This window comes from Loxodonta africana, chromosome 18 (genome assembly GCF_030014295.1).
Source record: "Loxodonta africana isolate mLoxAfr1 chromosome 18, mLoxAfr1.hap2, whole genome shotgun sequence".
Lineage (NCBI taxonomy): Eukaryota > Metazoa > Chordata > Mammalia > Proboscidea > Elephantidae > Loxodonta > Loxodonta africana.
Genome location: NC_087359.1, coordinates 64,246,915 through 64,274,236, shown reverse-complemented (window position 1 = coordinate 64,274,236; position 27,322 = coordinate 64,246,915). Strand labels below are relative to the sequence as shown.

General features: G+C 48.7%; 1 protein-coding gene across 10 annotated transcripts in view; it reads right to left on the bottom strand.

Moving 5' to 3' along the window:
- Nucleotides 1-27,322, bottom strand: part of RAP1GAP2 (RAP1 GTPase activating protein 2) — a 232,661-nt gene that overhangs the window by 134,083 nt on the left and 71,256 nt on the right. For all 10 annotated transcript variants that reach the window (XR_010318428.1, XR_010318429.1, XM_010596495.3 and 7 more), the window contains one exon: nt 861-945. Coding sequence is in view for 8 of the 10 variants with exons in the window: in XM_010596495.3 (XP_010594797.2) it covers nt 861-945 (85 nt within the window). In the remaining 2 variants the exon portion in view is untranslated. The remainder of the gene's footprint in view (nt 1-860; nt 946-27,322) is intronic.

The following is a 27,322-nucleotide window of genomic DNA, read 5'->3' as shown; positions in this document are numbered from 1 at the left end:
CTAGATGTCCCCTCAGATGATTCAGGAAGCAAGTGACTTCTTCAGAGCTCTTCCTCACCCGGCAAAGTGTTAGAGAGGGAAGTGCTTCACTGCCTAGGCAGGACACTGGCTGAGCCCAAAGTCCCCCTGCAGGCCAGCTCGGGCCTGTGGGGCCATCCTTCTGGGTGGATTGGAAAGTGGACAAAAGAGGGAGGGAGAAGAGTAATGTCCCCTGCTCCTTTCCAGGAACAAGAGTGTCCTGGGTCTGGGGTCCTGGGAGTGGTCTCCCCGGGAACAGACTTATGAATGAAGCACTAGTGGGAAAAGAGCTAATGCCCTCCCACCCAACCTCCAAGTCAACTTTCCCACAGGCACAGGGTAGCAGTGACAGGGCCCAGGGCCATCCCAGAGGGACAGTCAGAGGCAGGGAGATCAACATGGGAGTGCCATCCAAGTCCCCTGAGGGTCGCATCACACAGGACGCCCCCTCCCCACCCCCAGACCCAGCCAGTCCTTTTGGGTGGCTGCCTCCTAGGGCACCGCTGCACGCAAAGTCCGGCCCACTTCCTCCCGCCTAGGCTCCTTGCTCCTGAGCCCCTTGGCCCCATAAGGCCTCTAGCTAATGACCCAGAGCCCTGCCAATGCCGTTTCGGCACCAGTCCATCTCCTTGCCATCCCCTGACACAGCCACACCGAAGTCTCGCAGCCCCACCCTCCTCCCACACCGGTGCAGCATAACCAGATGCTGTCTCCAGAGGTATCGGGCACTTCATGGACCCCACTGAGATGAGAACAGCTGAGTCTGCAGCCAAAGTGACATCAAGGCCTCCATACTTTTCCCACATGCTTCCCCTCCACACTTACCAACTCTAAGCTCTTACCTTCATGGTGGGAGGCGCAGTGAGAGGAGGGGACAGCGGCCGGTCTGGAAGGGTCACGTCCGAGCTGTTGGCCAGCTCCTGCTTCCTTGAAGGGGCCAAAGAACACAGAATTGGTGAGTGAGGACCTGCCCACCACCTTCCTCCCGCCTCCTACAAGAGTGCTGAGTTCAGGGCCACAGTCTAACACACAATGCAGAGAACAAGGAGTTGAGGGTATTTTCTTTGCTGGGATATTCTAAAATCTAAAGCAGTGCTATTCCAAGTGCAGGCCCTGGGTTGTCAGCGTCAGCATCACCTGGGAAATGCTAGAAATGCAAATTCTCAGGTGCATACAAGGACCTCCGGCAAGGGGGTCCACGCATCTGTGTCTTAGCAAATTCTTCAGGTAATTCTGATGCATGCGTAAGGTTGAGAACCACTGATGAAAACAGATACAGGTCACGGGACTGAGACTGGGGTAGGAGAAGAAGGGGAGAAGGGGTCATTACTGGGGATCCATCCTCCCTCGAGCCCCTTTGTCCCTATACACACACACACATATGTACGCATACAAGAACATACACCAAGGCCCTGGCCAGAGAGCGGCCCTTGGGAGGATGAGACTGCCTGCTGTGTAAGCTGCAGGTAAAACTTATTTTAGGCTATTGCCAGCTAGGACAGTGGCGAGGCAGCTAAACAGAGTTGTGTCACCATGACAACACCATTGCGACAACTTCGCTGCTCTCACACACGCCCCACTTTCCATCTGGCCCGTGCTGGTGACCAGGCTGTTTGCATTCTCATTACCAGGCAGAATGTTTGGGGTGAGATAAGTCTTCTCGGCAATGGTTACGCAACAGGGCCAGCTGGGCAGAACCTGGGGGAATCCCTGGACAAGGGACTCTGGCATCCTGGCCCTGCCCTGGCTATATTCCAGGGGTGAAGGTGAGGCAAGGATAATGATATTAAGAGGCTAAGAAGAGAGATCTGGGCCATTGAACCCCCCGGCTTTGTAGCTCTCTCCTTTTCCAGAGCTCCCCCATGAAGCAGCCAAGAAAGTCAGACCTACACCTGGGTCCCCATTTAAATGATAAAGGATCCCACTGCCACCTGAGAGAATGGTTTTGTACCCCTGTCCAGTTCATGTCCTGCCAACTGGGGCAACAGCTCCAATCCTAAGCCTTCTTCATAGGAGAAGCCCACCCCTCCCTGCAGCGCCCAGACCTCCAGGTTCCAGAGGGGTGCCCTGGCCCTGGTGCCCAGACTCCATCTAGTCCTGCTCCCCTCAGCCCACAGGGCATCAGCCCCTTTCCAGCCATCTCAGAGAGAACAAGATCCAGGAAGAAAAATGTGGAAGGGAGGTGGAGACACAGACAGGAGAGATTGGCAGGGTTGAGGTTGATGGGGTCATATGGCTCCTCAGCCAAGCCACATGTTCAGGCAGCCTCCTTATATGGCCTCTGGCACCTGGAAGGCCTAAGAAACCAGGCCAGGGCCCTGCAGAGGCCCCTTCTACCCTGGCTCAATCACTTGTGTGCCCCTGCAGCCTGCTGTACCTCGTTGTCCTCTAAGCAGCCAGATAATGAGGCCGCCTGAACATCTGCCTTGGCAGAGAAGCCATACAACCCATGAACCCCAACCTGCCAGTCTCCCCTGTCTGCTCCTCCATCTCCCTTCCACTTTCTTTTTCTGGGACTTGGTCTCTCTGTGATGGCTAGAGAGGGCCCCTCCCTCTTGACCCAGAGTGTAACCGGAGCAAGAACCAGCAGGGCCAGGGCTCAGCAGCACGTGCATGCATGCACACACCCACACTCACATGCAGAGGAATGGACCTGGCTCCTGCCACCTCTCAGCTGGAACCCCCAGCCTCCCCCTTCCATTTATGGCCTTGGACATTACTGTCATGGAGTCCAGTACGGCTGCTCTGCCCCTCCCGCATCTCTGCCCTCTCTTGGGCAGCCACTGTTCCCTCTCGTTGGGCTTGAGTCCTTAGGGCCATTGATGGGAGAGAGAGAAGGAGGAAGGTGATAAATGATGGGGAGCTTCGCCCTCAGATGAGGATGAGGACAGCTCAACTGTGGGGCTCAGGGCCCAGTAGGGAAAAGTAAGCAGGGAGAGGATGGAAGGCAAGCTCGCCCCCACCCGAAGTCTCTAGGACTGCTTTGGGGTTAGCTGAGGACCTCTGGCCTTGTGCCCTGAAGATGACAATAGAAGCCCTGGCTCTCCAGGAACACAAGCCCTAGAGGAGGACAGTGCTGGCAGATTTTAGTATCACTGGCCAAGGTGCACTCCATAGACACAGCCACGCTGTCCAGTTCTCTCCACCAGAGGCAAGATGTCCACTTCCCTGGGACCCTGGGACCAGAGCAGATATAATTATTGTCCAAGGCCCCTGAGCCCCCAGCAAAGGGCCCCAGCACCCAACCCTGCCCCAGCTAAGCCCCTCTCCCCTGGGCCAGTCTGTTTCTACTGGAAGCTGGAATAAGCTCTTGGAACCAGTCTCCCAGGGAGTAGTGAGGACTATCAAGTGGGAGCTCAGGGGATCTTCCCGCCAGCAGGAATTGGGGAGTGATGTTTGGGAGCCTGGAAGGTGCCAGAACAGGAATGAGCATCAGTGGCTTATTGTCCTTATGCTAACTCCAAGTCTCCGTCTAAGACTCAGGGGAGGGGACACCAGAGTGTGCAGAGGGCATCATTGCTGCACTCAAAAAGATCAGAACCCAAGGCAGAACAGACCCTTTGTCACAAACTGAAATCTACCCTGCCCTGGCATCCAGACGACCCGAGTGGCACCTCCAGGAAGCAGGGGTGGCGGGGAATGGGCCACACTGCACCATTCCCGCTCTAGACTCCAGCCCTCCCTCCTAGGAGCCAACGGCACATATTTAAGAGCTAACTGCCCAAGTCCCAGGTTCTAGCCTTGACCTTGTAATTGAAAGAACAAAACAAGGAGGATCAAAGCAACTGCTTCTGCCTCACCAACCCTGCTCGGATCAGCTGTGCTCAACCTTGTCCTGCCCCAGCCCTCACCACCAATGACATATGCACATGAGCCACACTCCCAAGGACGGCCAGGCCCCAGTCGGGCCAGCCACCAGCTGGTGCTGAGATAAGACAGAGTCAGAGCTGCGGTACTCATGTGATTCTGCCCCTCTCTCTCTCACTCAGCAAGCATATCAAACATGAATAGATGAAAGTAACGCGATCATATCAAGAGATAACCTTGAATCTGCTCTCATTTATTATAAGCAAATGGTAAATTATTAACGAAAGTTGACACCTTTATTACCATTTGTAACAAGTTTCTTGTAACCCCCAATGACCTCCACATGTGTCACAGCACAGAGACTGAAAACCGGTCCTCCAAAGAAGCCAGTCAAATATTCTAAGGACACAGGACCCCAGACCCACACAGGGATACACAGAAACCCAGAAGAGGAGGCGATGGTGATAGAGGCTGCAAGGAAAGGAGGGAAGGGAGGAAGAGGGAGAGGGAGAGAAGGTACAGGAGGGGAGAGGAAGATTACAATTCAGCTAAATGAGAAGAGTGGCCACTTACACGACATATCTAGAATAAGCCAGTGTATAGAGATCAAACTAGGAAGCTCAGTTAATGGTGATGGAAAAATTTGCAAATTGAAAGTGGTGAAGGCTACACAATATGATGAATGGAATTAATGTCACTGAATTGTACACGTAAAAAATGTGGAAATGGCAAATGTTTTGTTATATGGATACTTGTGGCACAATTAAGTGCTCGCCTGCTAACTAAGAGGTTGGAGGCTCGAGTCTACCCAGAAGTGCCTTAGAAGAAAGGCCTGATGATTTACTTCCAAAAAATCAGCCACTGAAAACCCTATGGAGCAGTTCTACTCTGACACACATGGGGTCGCCATGAGACGGGGTCGACTGGACAGCAATGGTTCTGGCTTCCGGTTGTTGTTGTTAGTTATTGCTGGTTGCCTCTAGTCCATCCTGACTCCTGGTGATCCCCTGTGTTACTACAATTAAAATGAGAGAGAGATGGGTGACAAGACCAGGTGTGAATGGGCAGGTGAGCAGAGCTTCCTCCAGGCCTGAGGGGAGTCATGGAGGCTGCCAATCAGCATCTCTGTTGCCCTAGGAGTTCCTCTCAGCCCCAGGGCCCATGCTGGTTTTCTACTCTCAGAAGTATGGGAGATCCTGGGGCACAAGAGAGGGTTCAGGGAGGTCAAGAGAGGTTCTAGTTGGCTTTATGGAGATGCAAATCTCAGGAGGAAAGCATCAAAGGGACCAGGAGTGGAAGCTGTGAAACCAAAGGGGATGGCTCACCCAGATGGGGCTGTCCACAGGGAAATCTGTTCACAGGGAACTGGACAGACCCTGGGGAAGGCCCCTATTATAGTACCCAGGCCCCCAGGGTTCTCACCTCCACCCGAGATGGCTCCACTCCAGACCTTCTGAGGTCATATTCAGCCACCACCTCTCCAACATTGCTATGGAAAGTGCCCTACACTAGGAATCAGGAGATTCCTGGATTCCAGCTTGACTCTGCCTGCTACCTGGCTGTATGACCTTGGTTAAGTTACCTCATCTCTCTGTGTCTTAGTTCCTTCTCCAAAGATGGAGGCAGTCACATTCTGAGGAATTAAAAGTAATGGCTGGGAAGTAAACATCAAGTCTCACACAAGTGTAGACCATTATTATTATCATCATTATTATTACAACTATTATAAAATGGTGATCTGGTCTCCAAGTGGGGAGAGAGAAGCAAGGGTCTAGGGCTGTGTCAGTGTCTTTGAAAACATTTCTAGCAACTCAAATAAGCACTAGAGCCCTAGGGGCACAGTGGTTAAGAGCTTGGCTGTTAACCAAAAGGTCAGCAGTTCGAATCCAAGAGCCATTCCTTAGAAACCGTGTGGGTTAGTTCTACTCTGACCTATCGGGTCACTATGAGTCAGAATCGACCTGACAGCAATGGGTTTGGTTTTGTTTTCTTTAATCAGCAGATGGCCCTGGGGTCAGGTTTGAGGTCTCCCAAACGTCTCTTTTCTACAGCTCCCCACACTAGGCTCAACTCTACTTTCTCCCTTGCCTTCCAAACAGCCAAGCTAGAGCGACAGATAGCAGGCTGTTGTAAAAAGCTTCTCCAGAAAACCAAACTGTATTCCTAATTGCCAAAACTGGAAATAACCCAAACGCCATCAATGGATACATGGAGAAACAATATGTGGTATATATCAAAAAAATGGACCATCATTCAACCATAAAAAAAGAAATGAAGTACTAATAGGTGCTATAACGTGGATGAACTTTGAAAACACTGTGTTAAGAGGCCAATCACAAAAACCACATATTGTATGACTCCATTTATGTGAAATGCCCAGAATAGACAAGGCCAGAGACAGGAAATAGATTGGTGGCTGCCAGGGGGTGGAGGAGGGAAAAAGGAGAGTGATTGATAACGGGTACAGGGTCTCTTTTAGGGGTGATGAGAATGTTCTGGAAGTAGACAGTGGTGATGGTTGCACAGTTTTGGGAATGTACTAAAAATCACTGAGACACACTTCAGTGGGGTGCATTTTATGGTATGTGAATTACGTCTTAATCTCAAGTGAAGAACGGTAAGAGGAAGCTGCCTGCTGCTGCCCCAGGGCCCTGAGCTTGTGTGTTTGTTTGCGGTTTGTGGCAACAACGATGAATGTTTAGGATGCTGAATGGAGCTCCCTTACCATCCTCACCAGTTGAGAACCCGCCTTTCCTCCCAACTCCCAGCAGTCTTAAGCAGATGCAACGTAGTCATTCATTTGTAGAGATTTTTAGAGTTCTAACTTTTCACATTTCCATGCCCCTGGAAACCCTGGTGGTGTAGTGGTTAAAAGCTACAGCTGCTAACCAAAATGTCAGCAGTTCGAATCTACCAGGGGCTCCCTGGATAATCCTATGGGGCAGTTCTCTGTCCTACAGGGTCACTATGAGTCAGAATTGACTCCACAGCAATGGGTTTTTTGTGTCTTTTTTTTTTCTACTCACTTTTTTAGACCATTCGTTATAGGCTAAAAAATAAAAAGCTTTGAGAGAAGTCATCCTAGGAAATCAACACAATGGGAAGAAAGGTCAGCTAGAAGCCAGGATTAGCTCTAGCCCTGACAAGCTGGATCCTCAAAGTATCTCTACTTTCCCCTCTGCAAAATGGTCAGGCTAACTCCCAACTCCTGTTCCCTGGAAGCCATACAGGCCTTAGAGAGTTGTGCTTACTGCTTCAATATGACTAGAGTCCTGGAAAGTTTTACAGTGGCAGAGAGTTCTGCAGTCACTGGGCCAGTTGAGCCACAGGAGGGGATGAGCAGGGACTGGGCTGGGCACCAACCAAGAGTACATGCCTGGAGGAGCCCACTGGCCATCTACAGAGATTCAGGCCCAGTGGCAAAAGCACACAGCCCTCACTCTAGAAGCCAGCAGTGCTGGTCATCCCTGTGGGTGGGAAATAGTGCTTGAGAAGATCCATCCATGCGTGGCAGGGCAGCCCAGCAGTGGACTAGAGCAGCAGGAGGGCCAGCTCTGACCTCAAGGTTTGCAAGGTGCAGGAGGGCAGTGTGGACAGTGTTAAGAGTCCACCAGGCCTGGATTTGAATTCCAGCTCCACCCCTGAGTAGCCATATGATCCTGGTCCGGTTACGTCAGCTCTCTGAGCCTCAGCTTCCTCATCTGTAAAATGGTCTCAGAATACCTACTGCACTGGATGCTTTCAAAAAGGCCTGTAAAGCATTTAGCACCATGCCTGGTGTACAGCCAGAACTCAACACGTGGTAACCACTGCTGTTACCAAGGCTCTGGTCAAATGAACTGGAATAAGGAGTAGGTGTGACAAGAAGGGGCCATCACAGAAAGCCAATCAGAAGGCAGAGGGGAGACAGGGATGTCGTTGGACCTGGGGTAGCTCAGATGCCCCAAGTACTTTGGACCCGAAGCCTAGAGGGCAGGGACAGGAGAGTCGTGCTGCTGTGTGGGAGCCACTAGGTCCTGGGTATGTGCACGTGGCTTAACTCCAAGCCCCAAGGGGACAGATATGGAGGTGAGGGTGTTAATGTCCGCATTGTCTGTGCTGGGCCCAAGTGTCAGGGAGAAGGGGACCCCAGCAGAGGTGTTGGGGGGGGCCACTGCATTCAGGTACCAGAGGCTTTGACAGGTGGAGTAAAGAGGGTGGTGTTCACTCGTTAGCACCCGCCAGTGTTGACCTTGGGGTCACATCCCATCCCAGTACACACTCTAGGAGGATCTTGGAGACTTAGAGCATAACTCTGAACTTCAAGGATTCCTTTTGCATTCCCCAGGGAATGTAAATGCCAACCCACATATACACACACACACCGTTCAATCCTAGGGTTCATGGCCTCATATAGACCAGCAGCCCTGGGAGAAACCATTATGGTACATGCCATCTAACAGCCTAATTATACAGACAAGAACACTGAGGCCAGAGAGGTAGAGGTGCCCAAATCCCACAGCACACCTCTTCTGTCTTCCTCTCCAGAGAAGAGGCACAGCTTCCAAATAACCTCAGCATGAGTCTGCTTGAAGGGAGCAAGCCACATCTCTAGGAAAAGCCGGTCAGGAAGCACATCTGGCTAACTGACAAACATTTATAAAGCACCTACTGAGTGCCAGGGCCCTTGTATGAGGGGAATGGAGGGGTTGGGGGCCAAAGGGTCTATAAACAAAAAAACAAACCCATTGCCATTGAGTCAATTCTGACTCATCATTACCCCATGTGTTACAGGTTAGAACTGCTCCATAGGGTTTTTTTGTCTGTGATCTTTACGGAGGCAGGTCACCAGGTCTTTCTTCTGCGGTGCTGCTGGGTGGGTTCAAAACGTCAACCTTGAGCTTAGTAGTCATGCACAAACCATTTGCGCCACCCAGGAACCTAAAGAGGTTTATATGTCCCCTTAGAGAGTGGACTGACGGCAGCGGCCCAGGCTGGGAGAGCCAGAGACTGGAGGATGAGCAGGCGGTAGGCCAGGTGTGGGCTCTGCCAGAGGCTGAGCCCTGAGCTATGTGATGGGCTGCATATGAAGACTGCAGCTTCTAAGGACACTCTGATAGCCAAAAGGTGCCCATCAACAGATGAGTGGAAAACAAAATGTGTCCATACATACAGTGGAATATTATCCAGTCGTAAAGAAAAATGAAATTCTGACATATGCTATGACATGGATGAACCTTGAAAGCATTATGCTGAGTGAAATAAATCAGACACAAAAGCACAAATATTTTATGACGCCACTTCTATGAAATATCTGGAATGGACAAATGAATGGAGGTCAAAGTTTATAAGTGGTTACGAGGAGCTGATGACGGGGGAAAGAGGGAATTATTGCTTAGTGGCACTGGGTCTCTGTTAAAACCAAAACCCAAACCCTCTGCGGTCGAGTCAATTCCAACTCATAGCGACCCTATAAGCACAGAGTAGGACTGCCCTACAGGGTTTCCAAGAAGTGGCTGGTAGATTCGAACTGCTGACCTTTTGGTTAGCAGCCAAGATCTTAATCACTGCGCCGCCAGGTCTCTGAGTCTCTGTTAACGGTGATGAAAAAGACTGGAAATGGAAAGTAGCAATGGTTGTATAGCATGGTGAGTGGAAATAATGTCACTGAATGGTATGCGTAAAAAAGGTTGAAATGGCAAATGTTTTGTTACGTGTACCACAATTAAAAAAAAAAAAAAGGATACTGGTTTCTCTCTGGGTATGTTGGCTGAGGATGGCACTATCCTTCCTTAAAAAAAAAAAAGAAAGACTCTAAATCCTTAAACTGGACCAGGTGCGAGGAGAAAGGGCAGGAGCCAAGAGGAGCAGGTCATGACAGGGAGAACCAGCAGTGGCTGAAGGGTTTCCTGGATGGGGTGATGAGTACCCCACTGTATTACATCTCAGAATTGATGGACCAGCCTACCCACGTGAGCAAATAAGCCTGGGAAAATAAGCCTGATTGAACCAGCCACTTTTAGAACTGACTAATGCTTTTCAGTTTACACACACAAGCAAATAGAGGCTCCAAGGGGTCTGGTGTGGGCCTGAGATCCCAGGGCCAGAAAATGCATGAGTTGGGCCTCAAACCAAGATCTCTGACTCTGATCCCATTGCTCTTTCCAATCCCATTGCTCTTTCCCGTCCCAATGAGAAAGCCAGCTCCGCCTGGCCTGAGGCCCACAGCAGGACATGCAGAAAGGACAGTGGCCAGCATCTTCTCATGTCCTTAAAGCCTGAGTTCACTGGAGACCAATGGTGGGCTGTGCATCTTAGCATGGGCTGTGACCTCGGTATTATTTACAAGCGCCTCAGAATATGATCCAAGCAGGAGAAGTAAAAATGCAAAAATCATCTTAAGGCCCAACACACACCCACATGAAAGGCCCATTTGCCAAACAGTAATTGTAGGTTATGGGTTTAAAACAGAGATCCAGAATAAAGGGCCACGGAGACACAGGGAAGAGAGGCCCAAGTCTCTGGGGACATCAGCTAAGGTTTCACACAGGAGGTGATGGCTGATCTGGGTCAAGAGGGAAAGGCTGGCATTTACCTGGGAGAGAAAATGGGAGGGGAAGGCACAGAAGCAAAAGTGAACAGCACTATGGGTAGACCATCAAGTGTCCCTGGTGAAACGGAAACACTTCCCTAGCACACAGCAGGTCCTCAGAAAAGAAAGGCAAATACTAGAGCCATCAAGGGCTCATCGCGTACTAGGTATTCTTTGAAGTGATTCACATATAGCATCTCATTTAATACAACAACACTTGGAAGTAAATATTATTAATCTCACTTTACAGATGGAGAAATTAACTCTCAGAGAGGTTAAGGAACTTGCCCAAGGTTACACAGCAGGAAAGTAGCAGAGCAAGGCTTAGCTCCAGGCAGACTGGTTCCAGAGAGAGTCCATGATCTTAACCACTTTACTGCACTGCCTCTGAGGCATAAAGCAGCCAGCTCATGACGAGCTTCTACGTCACACTAGGGCTGCTTGCCAAAGTGGAGCACCTTTATCGCTGCGACACCGAGATGATCTACAGTGATCATCACTGTAATAGTTATTCATTGATCTTTTAGAGTTACCTTCTATTTGTTACAGGAGTCCCTGGGTGGCATAACCAAAAGGTTGGAGGTTCGGGTCCACCCAGAGGCACCTAAGAGGAAAGTCCTGGCAATCTGCTTCCGAAAAATCAGCCCTTGAAAACCCTACAGAGCACAGTTCTACTCTGACACACATGGGGTCGTCACGAGTCAGATTTACTCCACAGCAGCTGATTTGGTTTCGGTTTAGTTTATTGGCGGCAGGCCACCTGGTTTTTCTTTTATCATTGTTTTGTGGGAGTTGCCTTCTAAAAATAAGTTTACTAAATTTTTAAAAACTGAGCCAGTTAACAGAAAATACTAAGTTACTAATACAGGTAGCACACAGAAAGAGTGAAAGTGGTTTGAAGACGGCTGAAGTTTGGAAAAAGCACTGAGAAATCTGAACTCTGTCTCACTGGCAAAGGGGAGTGGCAGGTCCGGAGGCCAGAACACCAGAGCTCTGCAGAGCTTTGTGGGAGGACTCCGGTGGCAGCAGAGCAGAGACTGGAGTGACTGGACTGGGAGGAGGCAGAGGGAGTAGTAGAGCGGGAGGGGCTCGGCTGTAATCGTCGCCACAGAAATTAAACAAAGGAGTCGGATTCGAAACACATCTCTGAGGCAAAATTAACAGCACTCAGTGACTAAGGGTAAATCAGGGAAGAAGAGGGAGCTCAAAACCTCAAAAAGACTCAGGCTTCAGCGAAGAGAACAGAGTGACTGATGCTTCAACCATGACACAGGCTGAGGAGGAAAATGGGGTTTGCAAGAGGCTGATGATAGTGTTCATTCTGGACAGGCGTGAGTCAGGTGCCCTGGGGACACCCAGGTGGGACAAGAAAAGACTGAAGCCTAAGTACAGAGACAGGCGTAACGAGAATGGAGGTGGAGGTGGAGGCCACGGTAGTGGAGGAGGTCCCAAGGAGAACACCAGTTACCACGGAGTTGACTCTGACTCACAGTGACCCCATGTGTGTCAGAGTAGAACTGTGCCACATAGGGTTTTCAGTGAATGCTTTTTCAGAAGTAGATCCCCAGGCCTTCCTTCCGAGCTATCTCTGGACTTGAATCTCCAACCTTTCAATTGTATCCCCCAGGGATTCCCCAGGGAGAATATGTAGAGCTAAAAACCAAAAAGGAACAGGAGCCTTCCAATGGAGCAAGAAAGGAGAGGTGAGGGGAGAGGAGCTGAGCAGGAATGGATGGAGTTTGGAAGCTGAGGCGGGGTGGGTCCAGAAGACAGCAGTGGTCCAGTCAACTCATTACACAAGAGGCTCCATTTTCCAAGCACCGAAGAAATCACAATCCCTATGCGCTGCCATCATCCAGCCCTTAAAAGGCTCTGCATCATTTGCAAACTGCAGACTAAGCGGCTTCTCTCACGTGGTCAGCGGTTCTGCTCGGCACTACCTGGCCTTAGATGAGGGAGCCACATCACAGTCAGATCAAAGGCGGCCAGCTCACAAGGTCACAGCTTCAGAAAGCTTCAGAAGCAAAATCACAAAACCATGGCGTCACCAAGTCTTAGAATATTAGCACTTTAACAGCCTATTCGTATTTCTTAACCTGGATGGTGAGTACATGAAGGCTGTTATTATCCATTTGGTTTGTGCATATGACATAAAATACAATAAAAAATAATTTTTAAGTAGTGACAAATATGTTCTCTCACTTCCTGTAGGAGATGACACAGAGATAGAGATGAGTCCCTCGGTGGTGCAAACAAACGCTCAGCTGCTAACCAATAAGTCGGAGGTTCGAGTCTACCCAGAGGAGCCTCTGAAGAAAGGCCTGGTGATCTATTTCCAAAAAATCAGCCACTGAAAACCCTATGGAACACAGTTCTACTCTGACACTCACTAGGAGTCAGAGTCGACGTGAGAGCAACTGGTTTCCGAGCTAGAGAGAGAGAGATTATTAGGCTTATCGGAACTTCCAGGATGAACATGTCAGGCTGGTCTGACCCTTAAAATAAGTTTTTGTTTTTGTTTTTTTTTAAAGGGGGAAAAAGTGTGAACTGACAAGGCAAATATAATGGGAGGGGGAAATTCAGCATACAAGAAATTGTCGGTGTCTGGAAGATGGACATGATGCAGGATGGTAACTGCCTTGGCAGCGTCCCATAGAACCCAAGAAGGCTCCAGGCATCTTCACCTGAGATGCAGGGCTGAGAATAGTGCTCGATAGTTGAGGCACTGAGCCTTTGGACACTCCACCCCACCCCAGGTCACTGCCGCACCCACCGGATGATTCTCCCTACCCTTAGCACAATGGGAGACCAGACACTTATCCTCCAAAGAAACTGACCTACAGGTGATCAGGACTTGGCTTATTGAGAGAAACTGAACAATCTCTGGGAAAAGATAACATCTGGGCTTCTCCAATAGGAAGGGCAGTTGGCTATCTGATTCAGGAAGTCCCCTGCACAGAAGCCCCCAGGTAGCAAGCCAGCCCATTCATGAACAGCTTCCAACCCACTTGCTGGTGCCTCACTCTTGGGTACAGAGAAAACCAAGGATGACCAGATATTGAGGAAAGCTTCCAACATGAGGAAGAGACGCCAAAATAATAAAAGAGAGAAACCTAAAGGAAACAGACAAGGAACCAAAGAAAACTTCAAAACTTACTATAAATTATTATCTTCAGAGAGATAAGACAAGACACTGTGTCCATGACACAAGGAGAGAATGCTATTAAAACGAAATGATCAGGGTACAAGAAAGGGATCTTAAAATTAGAAATATGATTGGAAAACTAAGTTGAGGAAGTCTCCCAGAAAATAGAACAAAAGTCAGTATAACTTGACCAAGGAAAAGTCATAGAAGCTTCTTAGACACATCCAAGCACCTTGAAGGACTGTGTTACTGGGGCTGAGGGCTGGGGACCACAGTCTCAGGGGACATCTAGGTCAACTGGCATAACATAGTTCATAAAAATGTTCTACATCCTACTTTGGTGAATAGTATCTGTGGTCTTAAAAGCTTCTGTGTGGCCATCCAAGATACATCAGTTGGTTCAATGCTGTCTGGAGCAAGGGAGAATGAAGAAAATCAGAGACACAAGGAAAACATTAGTCCAAAGAACCAATGGACCACAGAAACACAGCCTCCACCAGCCTGAGCCCAGAAGAACAACATGGTCCCTGGCTACCACCACCAATGGCTCTGATAAGGATTACAACAGAGGGTCCCAGATGAAGCAGGGGAAAACTGTAGAACAAAATTCAAATTCACAAAAAAAGACCAAACTCACTGGTCTGACAGAGACTGAAGAAACCCCCGTGACTATGGCCCCCGAACACCCTGCTAACTTAGAACTGAAGCCACTCCCGAAGTCCACCTTTCAAGCCAAAGATTAGACAGACCTATAAAACAAACAATAACACACATGAAGAATGTGCTTCTTAGTTCAGTCAAGTACATAACCGGCAACACTTGCCCAAAAGCAAAGACGAGAAGTCAGGAAGGGACAGGAAAACTGGATGAATGGACACGGAAAACCAGAGGTATAAAGGGAAAGGGGGAGAGTGCTGACACATTGCAGGGACCGCAACCAACGTCACAAAACAATTTGTGTATAGATTTTTGAATGAGAAACTAATTTACACTGTAAACTTTCACCTTAAGCACAATAAAAAAATTTTGTTAATTCTATCCAAAAAAAAAGTCAAAGACATGAAAAATGAAAAAGAAAGATAAGAACATCAGAGGATCCGATATCCAATCAATAAAGATTCCAAAAAGGGGTAACAGAGAAAGACGAGGGACGTTGAGGTAGCTAGTCTCCAAAGCTGGCCTCCCGGTGAACCATATTTCTTGGTATTGATGCTCTTAGGTAGTGTAGTCCCCTTCCCTTGAATCTGGGCTCCATGACTCAGTTGTAACCAATTGAAATGTGACAGAAGTAACACTGCTTAACTTCTAAGGTTGAGTCACTGGAAACCTCGCAGCTTCCATGGATCTCTTGGAAAGTTTGCTTTAGGGAAAGGCAGCCATCATGTAAGAAGTTTGACTTCCCCGAGATTGCCATACTGTAAGGAAGCCCAAGCTAGCCACATGGAGAGGCTGCATGGAGAGAGATCTTCAGCCAACTCCCAGATGGTCCGGCCATCCCAGTCCAAGTCCCAGACACGTGAGTGAAGAAATGGTCTTGGACATGCCATGAGGAAAAGAACTTAGGAACCAGAAGAGCCAAGGCCATAGACATATGGCCTCAGTTGAGCAATCCCAGCCATCTCTAGCCATTCAAGCCATCCCAAACAAGGTCCCAGACATTGTGAAGCAAAGACAAGCCATCCCTACTGTGTCTTACCTAAATTCCTAACCCACAGAATTGTGAGCATAATAAAATGGTTGTCATTCTACATCATTAAGTTTTAGAGTGGTCTGTTACATAGCAACAGATATCCACAACAGGATAAATTATCAAAGGAATGGTACAAAACATTTCCCAGAACAAAAGGTCCTAAGTTTTTGGGTCCACTGAACACCCAGCACAATGAATGACAAAAGATCCACCTCACACATTGTCAGAAAATGTCAAAACACCTGGCTAAATGAAAAATCCTCAATGACTCTAGAGACAAGATGTAAACACAAAAACCATATACAAAATTCTAAAGGAAAATTATTTTTGACCTAAAAATAATTTTGCTTCTTTGGAGGCAACTGTTGAAATGTAACTGTCCAGATTAGGGGACAGAGAGCTCTGGAAGCAAGGTCTCCTGGTGACAAGAATGGAACTGATAAGATATCTAATGTGTGCATGCTTTGGCGGGGGAGGGGGGACTATTAAAAGAATTAAGGTAGAATAAATAAAAAGAGAAAAATAAAGCTAAGTACATTGAAAACTCAATGGAGGAGACTGAAACAATAGCCAGAGCAACGGGCTCCAACCTATCAAACGATTGTGAAGAGGGCGCAGGACTGGGGAACATTTCATTCTGTTATATATAAGGTTGCCATGAGTCAGAGCCAACTCGACAGCAAGTAACAACAACAAAGAACACTATGCTAATCGTGGAAACATGAGTTAATCATTAACTCCAAGAAAAATAAAAAGTTATACAAGAAAGGAAGCATAATTACAGCGCCCTCCTTGTCTCAACAATAAGCAATATTTACACAGTCATAGTAAGCAGTGACTACTGAGCTGAACCAAAATGGTGCTACCGGGAGGATACACTGCTTAGCAGTTTTGTGTCTTGACTGAATTCACTGGTAAGGTCTAGGAGAGCTGAGGTTCCCCACCTCAGAGTAGCCAGCACAGAAGCGTATAAAACCATTCATGCTAAGAAGCCACGTAAGAGTCTGTGGGCATTGGAAGTCACCACCGTTATCACAGAGACAGCCAGTTTCCCAGCTAAGGCATCGCTCCAGCCATCACCCACACATACACACACACACTCTGTCTCTCCTTAACATTTAACTCTTCCGAATAAGCTATCATTTGGTGATACACCCAACAGAGGTTTTCATCATTGGTTCAAACTAAATGACAGTTTCAGCAAGGATCAGACCAAACCTGTTGCCATCAAATCAATTTCAACTGATAGCAACCCTACAGGACAGAGCAGAACTGCCCCTGGAGTTTCCAAGGCTGTAATCCTTATGGAAGAAGAATGCCACATCTTTCTCCCGAGGAACTGCTGATGGGTTCGAACTTCTGTTAGCAGCTGAGCACTTAACCTCTGTTCCACCAGGGCTCCTTTCAGTGACGACAGTCTATACCATTTCGGAGTAAATATGTTTGGTCTTTTCCATTAATAGAGTCCCTGGGTGGACAAACATTTAATCCACTGGGCTGCTAACGGAAAGGTTGGAGGTTCAACTACACCTAGACGTTCCTCAGAAGAAAGGCCTGAAAAACTTTCGAAAAACTAGCCACTGAAAACCCTATGGAGTGCAGCTCTACTCTGACACACACGGGGTCACCATGAGTCAGAACTGACTGGTTTGACTTTTTTATCATTGTTTTTCAGTTAATAATTTTATTGTCTATGAAAGTTTCACTCATTAGGAAGACAAATGCTTGTAGCTGTTTCCCAGTTCTGAGAACTGGGTACATGGCCTGCCCTCAATTTTTGCCCTTTCTTTTTTGTGACCATGATACATCATCAGGAAATGAATGTCAAGGACAGGGGGTTCTACCTGTGGCCAAGCAACCAAGCAGAACTGACTTTGCCCACAGGAACCAGGCCTGCAATCTCATCTTACCAACAACATGCCCTAACCCAATCTACAAAGCCCACCAGAGATGAACAAACCCACCCAGGGATTCCAAACCTCTTGCCTCCTCCCAGCACTGGCCTCTTTCTTGGGGACATTAGGAAAGGAAGGATAAGACGACCGTGAGAGTCCCCAGGGACATACCAGAATCTGGGCATGACTCTCAAGTACTCTACAGCCAGAAGGTTCTGAAAAGTGGCTCAACAGCCTGGAGCACCAAGATCTCCAAACAATGAGCAAAACCCAGTTTCCTGGCCACGTCTACCTCCTGAGTCAGTGAGAAGAAAGGGCCGTCATGAACCACCCTCGACCCCTTTGCTGGCCTCTACCATGGACTTTGTCCATTGGCTCAACCCCTGCACTATGCCTAGCATTGAATGAAGTCAGGAATGAATACACAAACTGGAAACTGTGGACCCTAAGAGCTAGGGGCTAAATTGGTCCTTACCTCCACTGCAATTATGGCTGCTTTGGCTGATCTCACCTCCAAACTCAGGAGTCTGAGACGGAGTTAACCCCTTCCCCCACTGGTTTGATTTGTTACTAAGCTCATGTCCTTCCCTGGTAACTGATTCGGCTCCTGACCTTGAATTCTTCCTCTGGAGATTGATAATAGAAATAATAAAAGTATTCTTACCATCATCGTCATCATGATGTTGTTGATGTTGCTGTTAGGTGCTGTTGAGTCAGTTCTAACTCACAGCAACCCCATGTACCACTGAACGAAACACTGCCCGGTCCTACACCATCCTCACAACTGTTGGTATGTTTGAGCCCATTGTTGCAGCCACTGTGTCAAGCCATCTCGCGGCAGATTTTCCTCTTTTTCACTGGCCTTCTACTTTACCAAGCCTGGTGTCCTCCTCCAGGGACTGGTCCCTCCTGATAACATGTCCACAGTACTTGAGACAGTCTTACCATCCTCACTTCTAGGAGCATTCTGGCTGTACTTCTTCCAAGATAGACTTGTTCACTCTTCTGGCAGGCCACGGTCTATTCAATAAATAATTTACCTAGCACTGTGCTGCGTTCTTTATATGCTTGGTATAAAGATTTAATCTTTTCAACAACCCTGCGGTTGTACAGTATTATTCTCCCCATTTTACAGTTGAAGAAACTGAAACTCGGAGAGGGTCAGTGACTTCTGGAAGGTCTTACAGCAGAGCTGGGATTCTAAGTGACCCTGATGGCTTCCGTCTGCCACCCTCCTGCTCTGGAGGCCTCAGCATTTGGTCCCCTCCCCACCCCAACAGCCCTGGTGTCTGAAAGCCAACAGCTGAAGCATTGGGTTCAATCACTGGGAAAAGACCCTTGGGAGCCCCCTCCTAGACCAAGCTGAGATCCAAAAGCAATGCTGCTTGGGAAAAGACCTGAGAAGCACATTTTTTAAGAGAAAATTATTTTTTAATTTGCTAAATGCCTACAAAAATTTCTTTTCAAATACATAACTCAATCTCTGATTGTTTCAAAGGGCATACCTTTGAGTGAGAAACCTTATTATTCTATTTCTGGTTTTTAAATTTTTATTGTAAATATTAACACATACTCTTTGGGGAAAAAAATTCAGAGCATCCAGGGGCATATAATGAAGTGGGACAGGGAGGGGGTGCTGCCACATCTGCTTTCTGCTCTTCTGATGCGACATGTCAAACCAAGCGCCTGGGCCCCTGGGAGCAGACTAGGCACCTGCCACAGGGAATCAGGGCTGAGAAAAGGCTGGTGTTGCGGCCTTCCTGCTGAATCATTTCCAGCTGCCCTGGCCACTTAAGTGACAAGATGATACATCACCATCAATAACACTGGAAGGGTCTGTCCGTGGACTCAGCATCATTCTCCCCAGGACGGACCAAGTCCGCCTTCACAGGCAGCTGGGACCACTGAGAATTAGAGTCCCCACCCAGGGCCTCTGTCTTTCCCTCCCAGACCTACTTCCTGCCCCAGTTTGCTAGACCAAAGGGTGGATAGGAAGAGGACATTTCTAGGCCAGCCACCATCCACGGAAACAGACATTACTTGAGCCCCTGGACTCAGAACTTAGTGCATGCAGTGAAAAGGGAAGAGCAACCAAAGGGAGACAACACAGAGCCTCTGCCTACAAGAACCCAGCCACAGCTTCAGAACTCGATGGGAGCCCAGAAGAACTAGATGGTGCCCGGCTACCATCACCGACCGCCCTGGCAGGGATCACAACAGAGGAGGGTCCCCGACAGAGTAGACAAAAAATGTAGAACAAAATTCAAATTCACAAAAAAAAAGCCCAGACTTACTGGTATGACAGAGACTGGGGGAACCCCCAAGATTGTGGCCCTCCAGACACCCCACTAGTTCAAAACTGAAGCCATTCCCAAAGTCCATCTTTTAAGCCAGAAATTAGGCAGGCCTATAAAACACAATAACACAGGCGAGGGAATGTGTTTCTAAGTTCAGTCAAATATATGAGACCAAATGGGCAACTCCTGCCTAAAAGCAATAAGAAAAGGCAGGAAGTGACAGAAAAACTAGATGAACGGACACGGGGAACCTAGGGTGGGAAGGGGGAGAGTGCTGACACATGGCAGGGATTGCAACCAATGTCACAAAACAATGTGTATACAAATTTTTGAAGAAAAACTAATTTGCACTGTAAGCTTTCGCCTAAAGCACAATAGAACTTTAAAAAAGAACACCAAAAAAAAAAACCTCAATGAGAACCTGGCCCCTTTGCTGGCCTCCAGTGTATTCCACCCACTGGTCCAGTCCCCTGCATGGTACCTGGCTCTTGTGGACATTCAATAACTCTTTGTTGAATCAACTGAAGGGCTTGGGGGCTATGTTGAGTCAGTGTGCCATGAGAAAGCCTAGGAACCTTCCAGCCAGATCCTCCAAGAAATGTGTTGTCATAGAATTGGGTCCCCAAAAAATATGTTGAATTCCTGGCCCTCATACCTATGAATGGAATGCTATTTGGAAATAGGGTTTTTCTTCTGTTGTGTGAATGAGGTCATACCAGTATATCGTGGGTCCTAAACCTAATTACTTCCGAATTATAAGAAGATCAGAATAGACACACACAGGGAAGACAGATGCCATGTGAGGATCAACAAGAAACCAAGGAACACATGGGGCTACTGAAAAAGAAGGAATCAACACAGCCAAGACCCCAATTTGGACTTCAGCCTCCAGAACTGTGAGGAAATTAATTTCTGCTCTTTAAAGCCACCCACTTGTGGTATTTCTGTTACAGAGGCACTAGCAAACTAGGAGGTGTGTCTTTTTGCACACCAGACTAAGCTCTTTGAGGGCAAGGGCTGTCTCGCATATCTTAGTAGAGCCCACAGGGCCCAGGGCAGCATTCCGTATACTTAAAATCAGCTGCCGGTTGCCATCAAGTCAACTCTAATTCATGGCAACTCCATGTGTATCAGAGTTGAACTGTGCTCCATAGTACTTTCAATGGCTGGTTTTTCAGAAGTAGGTTGCCAGGCCTTTCTTCCAAGGCACCTCTAAGTGGACTCAAACCTCCAACCTTTTGGTCGGCAGCTGAGTGTGTATTGACCGTTTGTACTACCCAGGGACTCCTCAATATACTGTGGCCCTCCAAAAATGTCTGTTAATACTCAGACCTTACATTTGCATAACGATTTGAGTGACAACGTTTTGGGAAGATGCTCAGGGCAAGGAGTGATGTTTTCATCTTATAGATGAGTCAACTGAGGCTTGGAAAGGGCTGAAGCATTTGCTAAAGGAAACATGGCTAGGTAGTGGAGGAACTTAAGCTCTAGAATTCTGACTCCAGGGTCTATGGTCCACACTATTGCATTTACTATTGGAGTGAATGAGTGGATGAACACATGAGAAAATGAATGAAATGAGGTGCAGCCCTCTCTGACCTCCCCCACCTCTGCATACCCACAGCACTTAACCCTCTCAGCCCGTAACAAAGCACCTAATTCATTATGCTTCGTTTCTCCAGCTCCATGAGGGTATCACTCTCCATGTGTTTCTCACTCACCATGTAAAACAGATGTTTCCAGACAAATATTAGAAGTGAGAACTTATATGAAATATCTAGAATAGGCAAATGTTTAGAGACAAAAGTTTATGTCTGGCAATCTGCTTTCCAAAGATGACTGCCAAGAAAACCCTATGGACCAGTTCTACTCTAACACATGGAGGCACCGTGAGCCAAAATCGACTCGGTGGCTAATGATTTGGTTTGGGTACCAGGGGAAGGGAGCTCTGGTGGCGCAGTGGTAAAAGTGCTCGGCTGCTAAACAAAAGGTCACCAGTTCAAACCCACCAGGAAGAAAGATGTGGCAGTCTGCTTCTGTAAAGGTGTACAGCCTTGGAAACCCTATGGGACAGTTCTACTCTGTCCTATATGGTCACTGTGAGTCAAGAATCAACTCTATGGCAGTGGGGTTTGGTTTACCAGGGAGGGAGTGAGGGGGAAAAGGGAAGTCACTGTTTAGGAGGTACTGAGTGTCGGTTAATGGTGATGGAATATGGCTGTGGATACTCGTAGGGGTCACACAGCGTGATTAACCCAATCGGTGTCACTGAATTACACATACAAAAAGTCTTGAACTGGCAAACGTTGTGTTATATCTATTTTTACCACAACAAAAAAAGACGTTTCCAAGGATCATACCCCGTGCTCCTTGCATCCCCCACACCTCCAACAGCGCTGAGCAAAGAATTCCTGACTGGTCAAGCAAAGGACACATCCATGTCCTTGCTGGTGTAGCACTTGGGGTGGCTGCATGAGTTGCCTGGGTCTGCTTAGGCCAGAAAGAAACATAATGGAGTTGAGGTGGCCTCCAGCAAGTCCTCCACCGAATGCCCAGGACTCTCCCTGGAGAGAGATCAGGCAGAGGTGGGAGCCTGCTGCCCACGCTGACCAGGGAGTGGCTACAGTGGACGTCTTGTTGTCACTGCAGCTCCAAGGCTGCCTGAAGTCACCGGGGCCCCTGCTTGGTCCTTCTAGATCTCTCTCTGAATGAAGTTCCTGGTTAGTGCAAATGGTTGGCAGTTCAAATCCATCCAGAAGCATCTTAAAAGGAAGGCCAGGCGATCTACTCGTGAGCGATCACAGCCATCGAGAGCCCTGTGGAGCGATCACAGCCATCGAGAGCCCTGTGGAGCGGTCACAGCCATCGAGAGCCCTGTGGAGCGGTCACAGCCATCGAGAGCCCTGTGGAGCGGTCACAGCCATCGAGAGCCCTGTGGAGCGGTCACAGCCATCGAGAGCCCTGTGGAGCGGTCACAGCCATCGAGAGCCCTGTGGAGCGGTCACAGCCATCGAGAGCCCTGTGGAGCGGTCACAGCCATCGAGAGCCCTGTGGAGCGGTCACAGCCATCGAGAGCCCTGTGGAGCGGTCACAGCCATCGAGAGCCCTGTGGAGCGGTCACAGCCATCGAGAGCCCTGTGGAGCGGTCACAGCCATCGAGAGCACTGTGGAGCGGTCACAGCCATCGAGAGCCCTGTGGAGCGATCACAGCCATCGAGAGCCCTGTGGAGCGATCAGCGATCACAGCCATCGAGAGCCCTGTGGAGCGATCACAGCCATCGAGAGCCCTGTGGAGCGATCACAGCCACTGAGAACCCTGTGGAGCGATCACAGCCATTGAGAACCCTGTGGAGCGCAGTTCTACTCTGACACACGTGGGGTTGCCATGAGTCAGAGCTGACTTGATGGCAACTGGTTTTGTGGTTTTATCTGAATCAGAAGGTGAGCAGGGAGTGGAAAAAGGGCTACCCACCTCCTATCCAGGTCAGAGACTGAAGCCTGGCTGATGAGGTACCAGGCCACCCCACAGCCAGGCACCCCAGGATTCTACTCAGATGGCCAGGCACCCCAGGATTCTACTCAGATAGCCTGTGGCTGTCGGGAGCAGAGATGAGGAATGCTCAGAGTTTAAAAATCAACTCCAAAGAGGGCAGCAGCTTTATTCTGCACCAAACAGTAGCATGAGGTTTTTTTTAAATGTGTTTGTTTTACAGGTTTACAGATTGGGGGGTGGGGCGCAGAGGGGCAGAGGAGAGAGGAAAGAGAGACGAGGTGGAGAGAGGAAGCGGAAACAGCGGAAGCTTTTGGATGCTTTTAGACTGAAGACACTTCCATGCCCATCAGGGCCAGAATCCATCAGTCGAAAGCCCGCCAGGCAGGAGAAACCGCGGCAGGTGGGGCTGGCACACTGAGCAGAGGGGCCAGTGGCAGGAACATTAATGGGAACCAAGAAGGGCTGGGCGGAGTTCCCTGGGCTCCCCCTCCAAGAGCCTAGGGGGCTGCAGGTGGCATCCCCAGGCACCCTGGCCAGCTTGGGGGGACCCCAGAGAAGGTTTCACTGCCCCTCATACTGCCAGTCTGGCCCTCAACTGCCCCCCACTAATGCAGACTCCACCCAAAAACCCATTCTCTCCAGCTTTCCAGCCCCACCCACACGGTCTCTTAGGGCTGGACACCTTGAAATAAAGAGAAGATGAGACGGTGCTTTGAAATTATCACTCATCCTCCATCCTAACACCCCCGCAACCCAATGTGTGAGCAAAAAGGGAGGCCTAGATGGAAGGAATAGCAGGTGTGAGGCTCTGATTCTTCAGAATAGGCACATTCATGGAGACAAAAAGCAAATTAATGGCTATCAGGGGCTGGGGTAGGTCAAGTGACTGCTGAATGGATACATGCGTTCCTTTTGGGATGATACGAAAGTTCTGGAACTCAATAGTGATGCTAGCTGTACAACACTGTGAAACTACCTCGTGCCACTGAACTAGCTAAATTGTTAAAGGGGCAAGTTTTAGGCTATCTGTATGTTACCACAATTTCCTAAAAAATGAAGGTCAGAAAAAATATGCAAAGCTGGTCATGTCACCCTCCTTTCAACAGCTTCCCACTACCTTTGGGATCAAACTCAACTCTAATCACAGGCCCCTGTTGTCCAGATGGGCCCAGTCAGCCTCATCTCTCTCTCCTGCCTGCTTCCTCTCCTCACCTGCCCCACCACTCTCCAAAACTTTCATGAGTTCCTCCAGTGAGCCACCTCTCACTCACATCAGAGCCTCAGTGCCCACCATTCGCTCCACCTAGACCCCCTTTCTCACTGACACACCTACCCAACTCCAGACCTCGTCTACCTGTGCCTTATCCATCCTCTAGGTCTCTGCTTAAATGTTCCTTCCCCGAGACGCCATGTCCTGGTGCCCATTCTACATAGGGCCACTTGTGCTACCTGCCACACCCCCCACACCCTATTCACCCCCATCTTAGCCTCTAGACCCTCAATTGTAATGTCCTTTTCAGTGTCCATCTTCCTCAGACTGTGAGCTCCAAGAAAGCAGGGATAGGCCCGCCTCGTTCCCCATGTATCCTCAGCTCCTACCCCAGCTTCAACAGCCTCTTAGTCCAACAAGGGACACTAACAGATGGTCAATTACGCAATCCACTGGGGGAAAATGAATGGACAAGAGGAAAGCTTGAATGCCTAGAACGCAGTGGGATTCAGAAGCCAGAGCAATCACTGCAGGCTGATCTGAGAAATAGGAGAGTCAAGCCAAGGAGAGGGACCAAGGAGGAAGCAGAGGCCTTTGATAAGAGAAAGGGTTTGGAGGTGGGGCCAAGCCCAGTGCAAGCAGGCGTAGGGAAGGGAGGGAGTAGGCAAGGCCAACAGCCACACCCACCTCGAATTATAATTATAACCCACTGAGTGCTGCCCAATGCCAGGCCCTAAACTCAGCGTGGCGCACACACCATCTCATTGACCCTCACAAACACCACACAGAAGAGGGCACCTTAATGGAAGGGGTAGGAGGGAGAAGGAAAGGGGGAGCCATTATTTAGGAAGCAGTGAATTTCTGTTTATGGTAATGGGAAATTTGACAACGATTGGGGTGATGGCTGCACAACATGTTTAATGTAATTGATCACAAAATTGTACACACGGAAAAAAAAAAAAAAGAGGGCACTATTATTACCCCAATTCACAGATGAGAAAACTGAAGTCCAAAAAGGTGAAACACCTTACCCAAGGTCGCCCAGCTACCAAGTAGAAAAGTGGGATCTGCAGGGTCTCCCAAATGCTCCTGGACGGCCCCTCGGGACGGCTGTACCACAACCAAGGACTGTCCCTGAATTTTATCACCCAGGTACCTCCTCCTTCAGAACCCGGGGTTGTCCAGCTGTTGTCTGGCCTACCACAGGTAGGCCCCTACCCAGGCCAGCCCCTCCTTCAGGGGAAAGGCTCCTGTTCATTTTCCCACTTAGGCTGGCGTTGAGCACCAAATAGGCCCTGCTGCGTGTCCTAAGCAATAGCTGTTATGGATTTAAATTTGTCCCCCAAAACGTATGTTAAAGTCCTAACCCCTGTACCTGTGAGTGTGACCTGGTTTGATATAGGGTCTTTCTTTGAAGATGCTATCAGTTCAGTCAATGAGGTCATACAGAAATAGAGTGGGTCCTAATCCCTCCTGAGGGGTGCCTTATAAAAGGGGAGAATGGACACAGAGTCACACACAGCAGTAGCCATCGCGTGAAGGTCCACCTACAAGCAGCAAAGAATGCCAAGGATTGCCGGCAGCCACGAGAAGCTGGGAGAGAGTCTTGGAACAGCTCCTCTTTCAGAGCCCACAGAAAGAATCAAAAAGGCTGATACCCTGATTTGGACTTCTAAACTCAATGCCATCAAGTCGATTCCAACTCATAACGACCCTCTAGGACAGAGTAGAACTGCCCCATAGTGTTTCCAAGGAGCAGTTGGTGGATTCGAATGCCTGACCTTTTGGTTATCAGCCGAGCTCTTAACTACCACACCACCTAGCCTCCAGAATTTTCAGACAATGAACTTCTGCAGTTTAAAGTTACCACTTTGTGGTACTTCCTTATGGCAGCCCTATGAAACGAACGCAGCAGCTGAGATGGGGAAGACTACAGGAGGGTGAGGTTTCTGGAGGGAAGGGTGGGGATCAGGAATTCCACTTGGGACACATGAAGTTTGGGATGCCCCATTAGACATCCAAGTGGAGCTCACCTAGAGACAGAGAAAAGGAAAGGGCCCAGGCACAGCAGCATTTCAAGTAAAACAGAAGTGGGTGGGGATGGGACACACTGGCCAGCCAGATGGAGGGAAACCAGGAGTGGGAGTTGTCACAAGCAAAATGAAGAAAGTGTTTCAAGAAAGAGGAAGTACCAAGCTGTCTCAATGCTGCTAAGATGAGGGCTGAAAACCACTGGATTCCATAACAGTTCACTGGTGACCTCAACAAGAGCAGTTTCCCTGTAGTAGTGGGGAGCAAAGCTGGAGGGCAGCCTTTCAAGAGGTTTTGCTACAAAAGAGAGTAAATAGAGAGATATAGCATGGCTATGGGGCAGAGTGGAGTTTGGGGCTTTTTTCTTGGTTGGTTGGTCCTTTGTTTTAAATGGGTGATGCCAGCTCTCATGAGCTCATTTCCCCAGAGGAAGGATTGGACCATTTTCTGTTCAGATCCTCTCCTCTCCTTCCTCCCTTCCCCTTAGTCCTCCTCTTCCCCTCTTCCTATCAGCAGGGTCATTCTCATACACATACAATGAATGTTGTTGTCCTTAGGTGCCAATGAGTTGGTTCTGGCTCACAGCAACTCTATGTACAACAAGATGAAACACCACCCGGTCCTGTGCCATCCTCACATTCATTGCTGTGTTTCAGTCCATTGCTGCAGCCACTGTGTCAATGCATCTTATTGAGGGTCTTCTTTTTTTTCGCTGACCCTCTACTTCACCAAGCAAGATGTCCCTCCCCAGAAATTGGTTCCTACTGATAACATGTCCAATGTGAGATGAAATCTTGGTATCCTCGCTTCTAAGGAGCATTCTGGCTGGACTTCTTCAAAGACAGACTTGTTCATTCTTCTGGCAGTCCATGGTATATTCAATATTCTTCACCAACACCATCATTTGAAGGCATCAATTCTTCTTCAATCTTCCCTATTCACTGTCCAGCTCCCGCATGCATATGAGGAGACTGAAACACCACGGCTTAGATCAGGCACACCTTAAGCTGACATCTTTGCTTTTTAACACTTTAAAGAAGTCTTTTGCAGCAGATTTTTACTACATTGAATATAGTTTCTCAAAATATGAGTGCAAGGAAGGCCCTTTGTAGATAGGACACCCTGGTCTCTGGTTTCACCTGCTCCAACACGTCCACATGGGGAC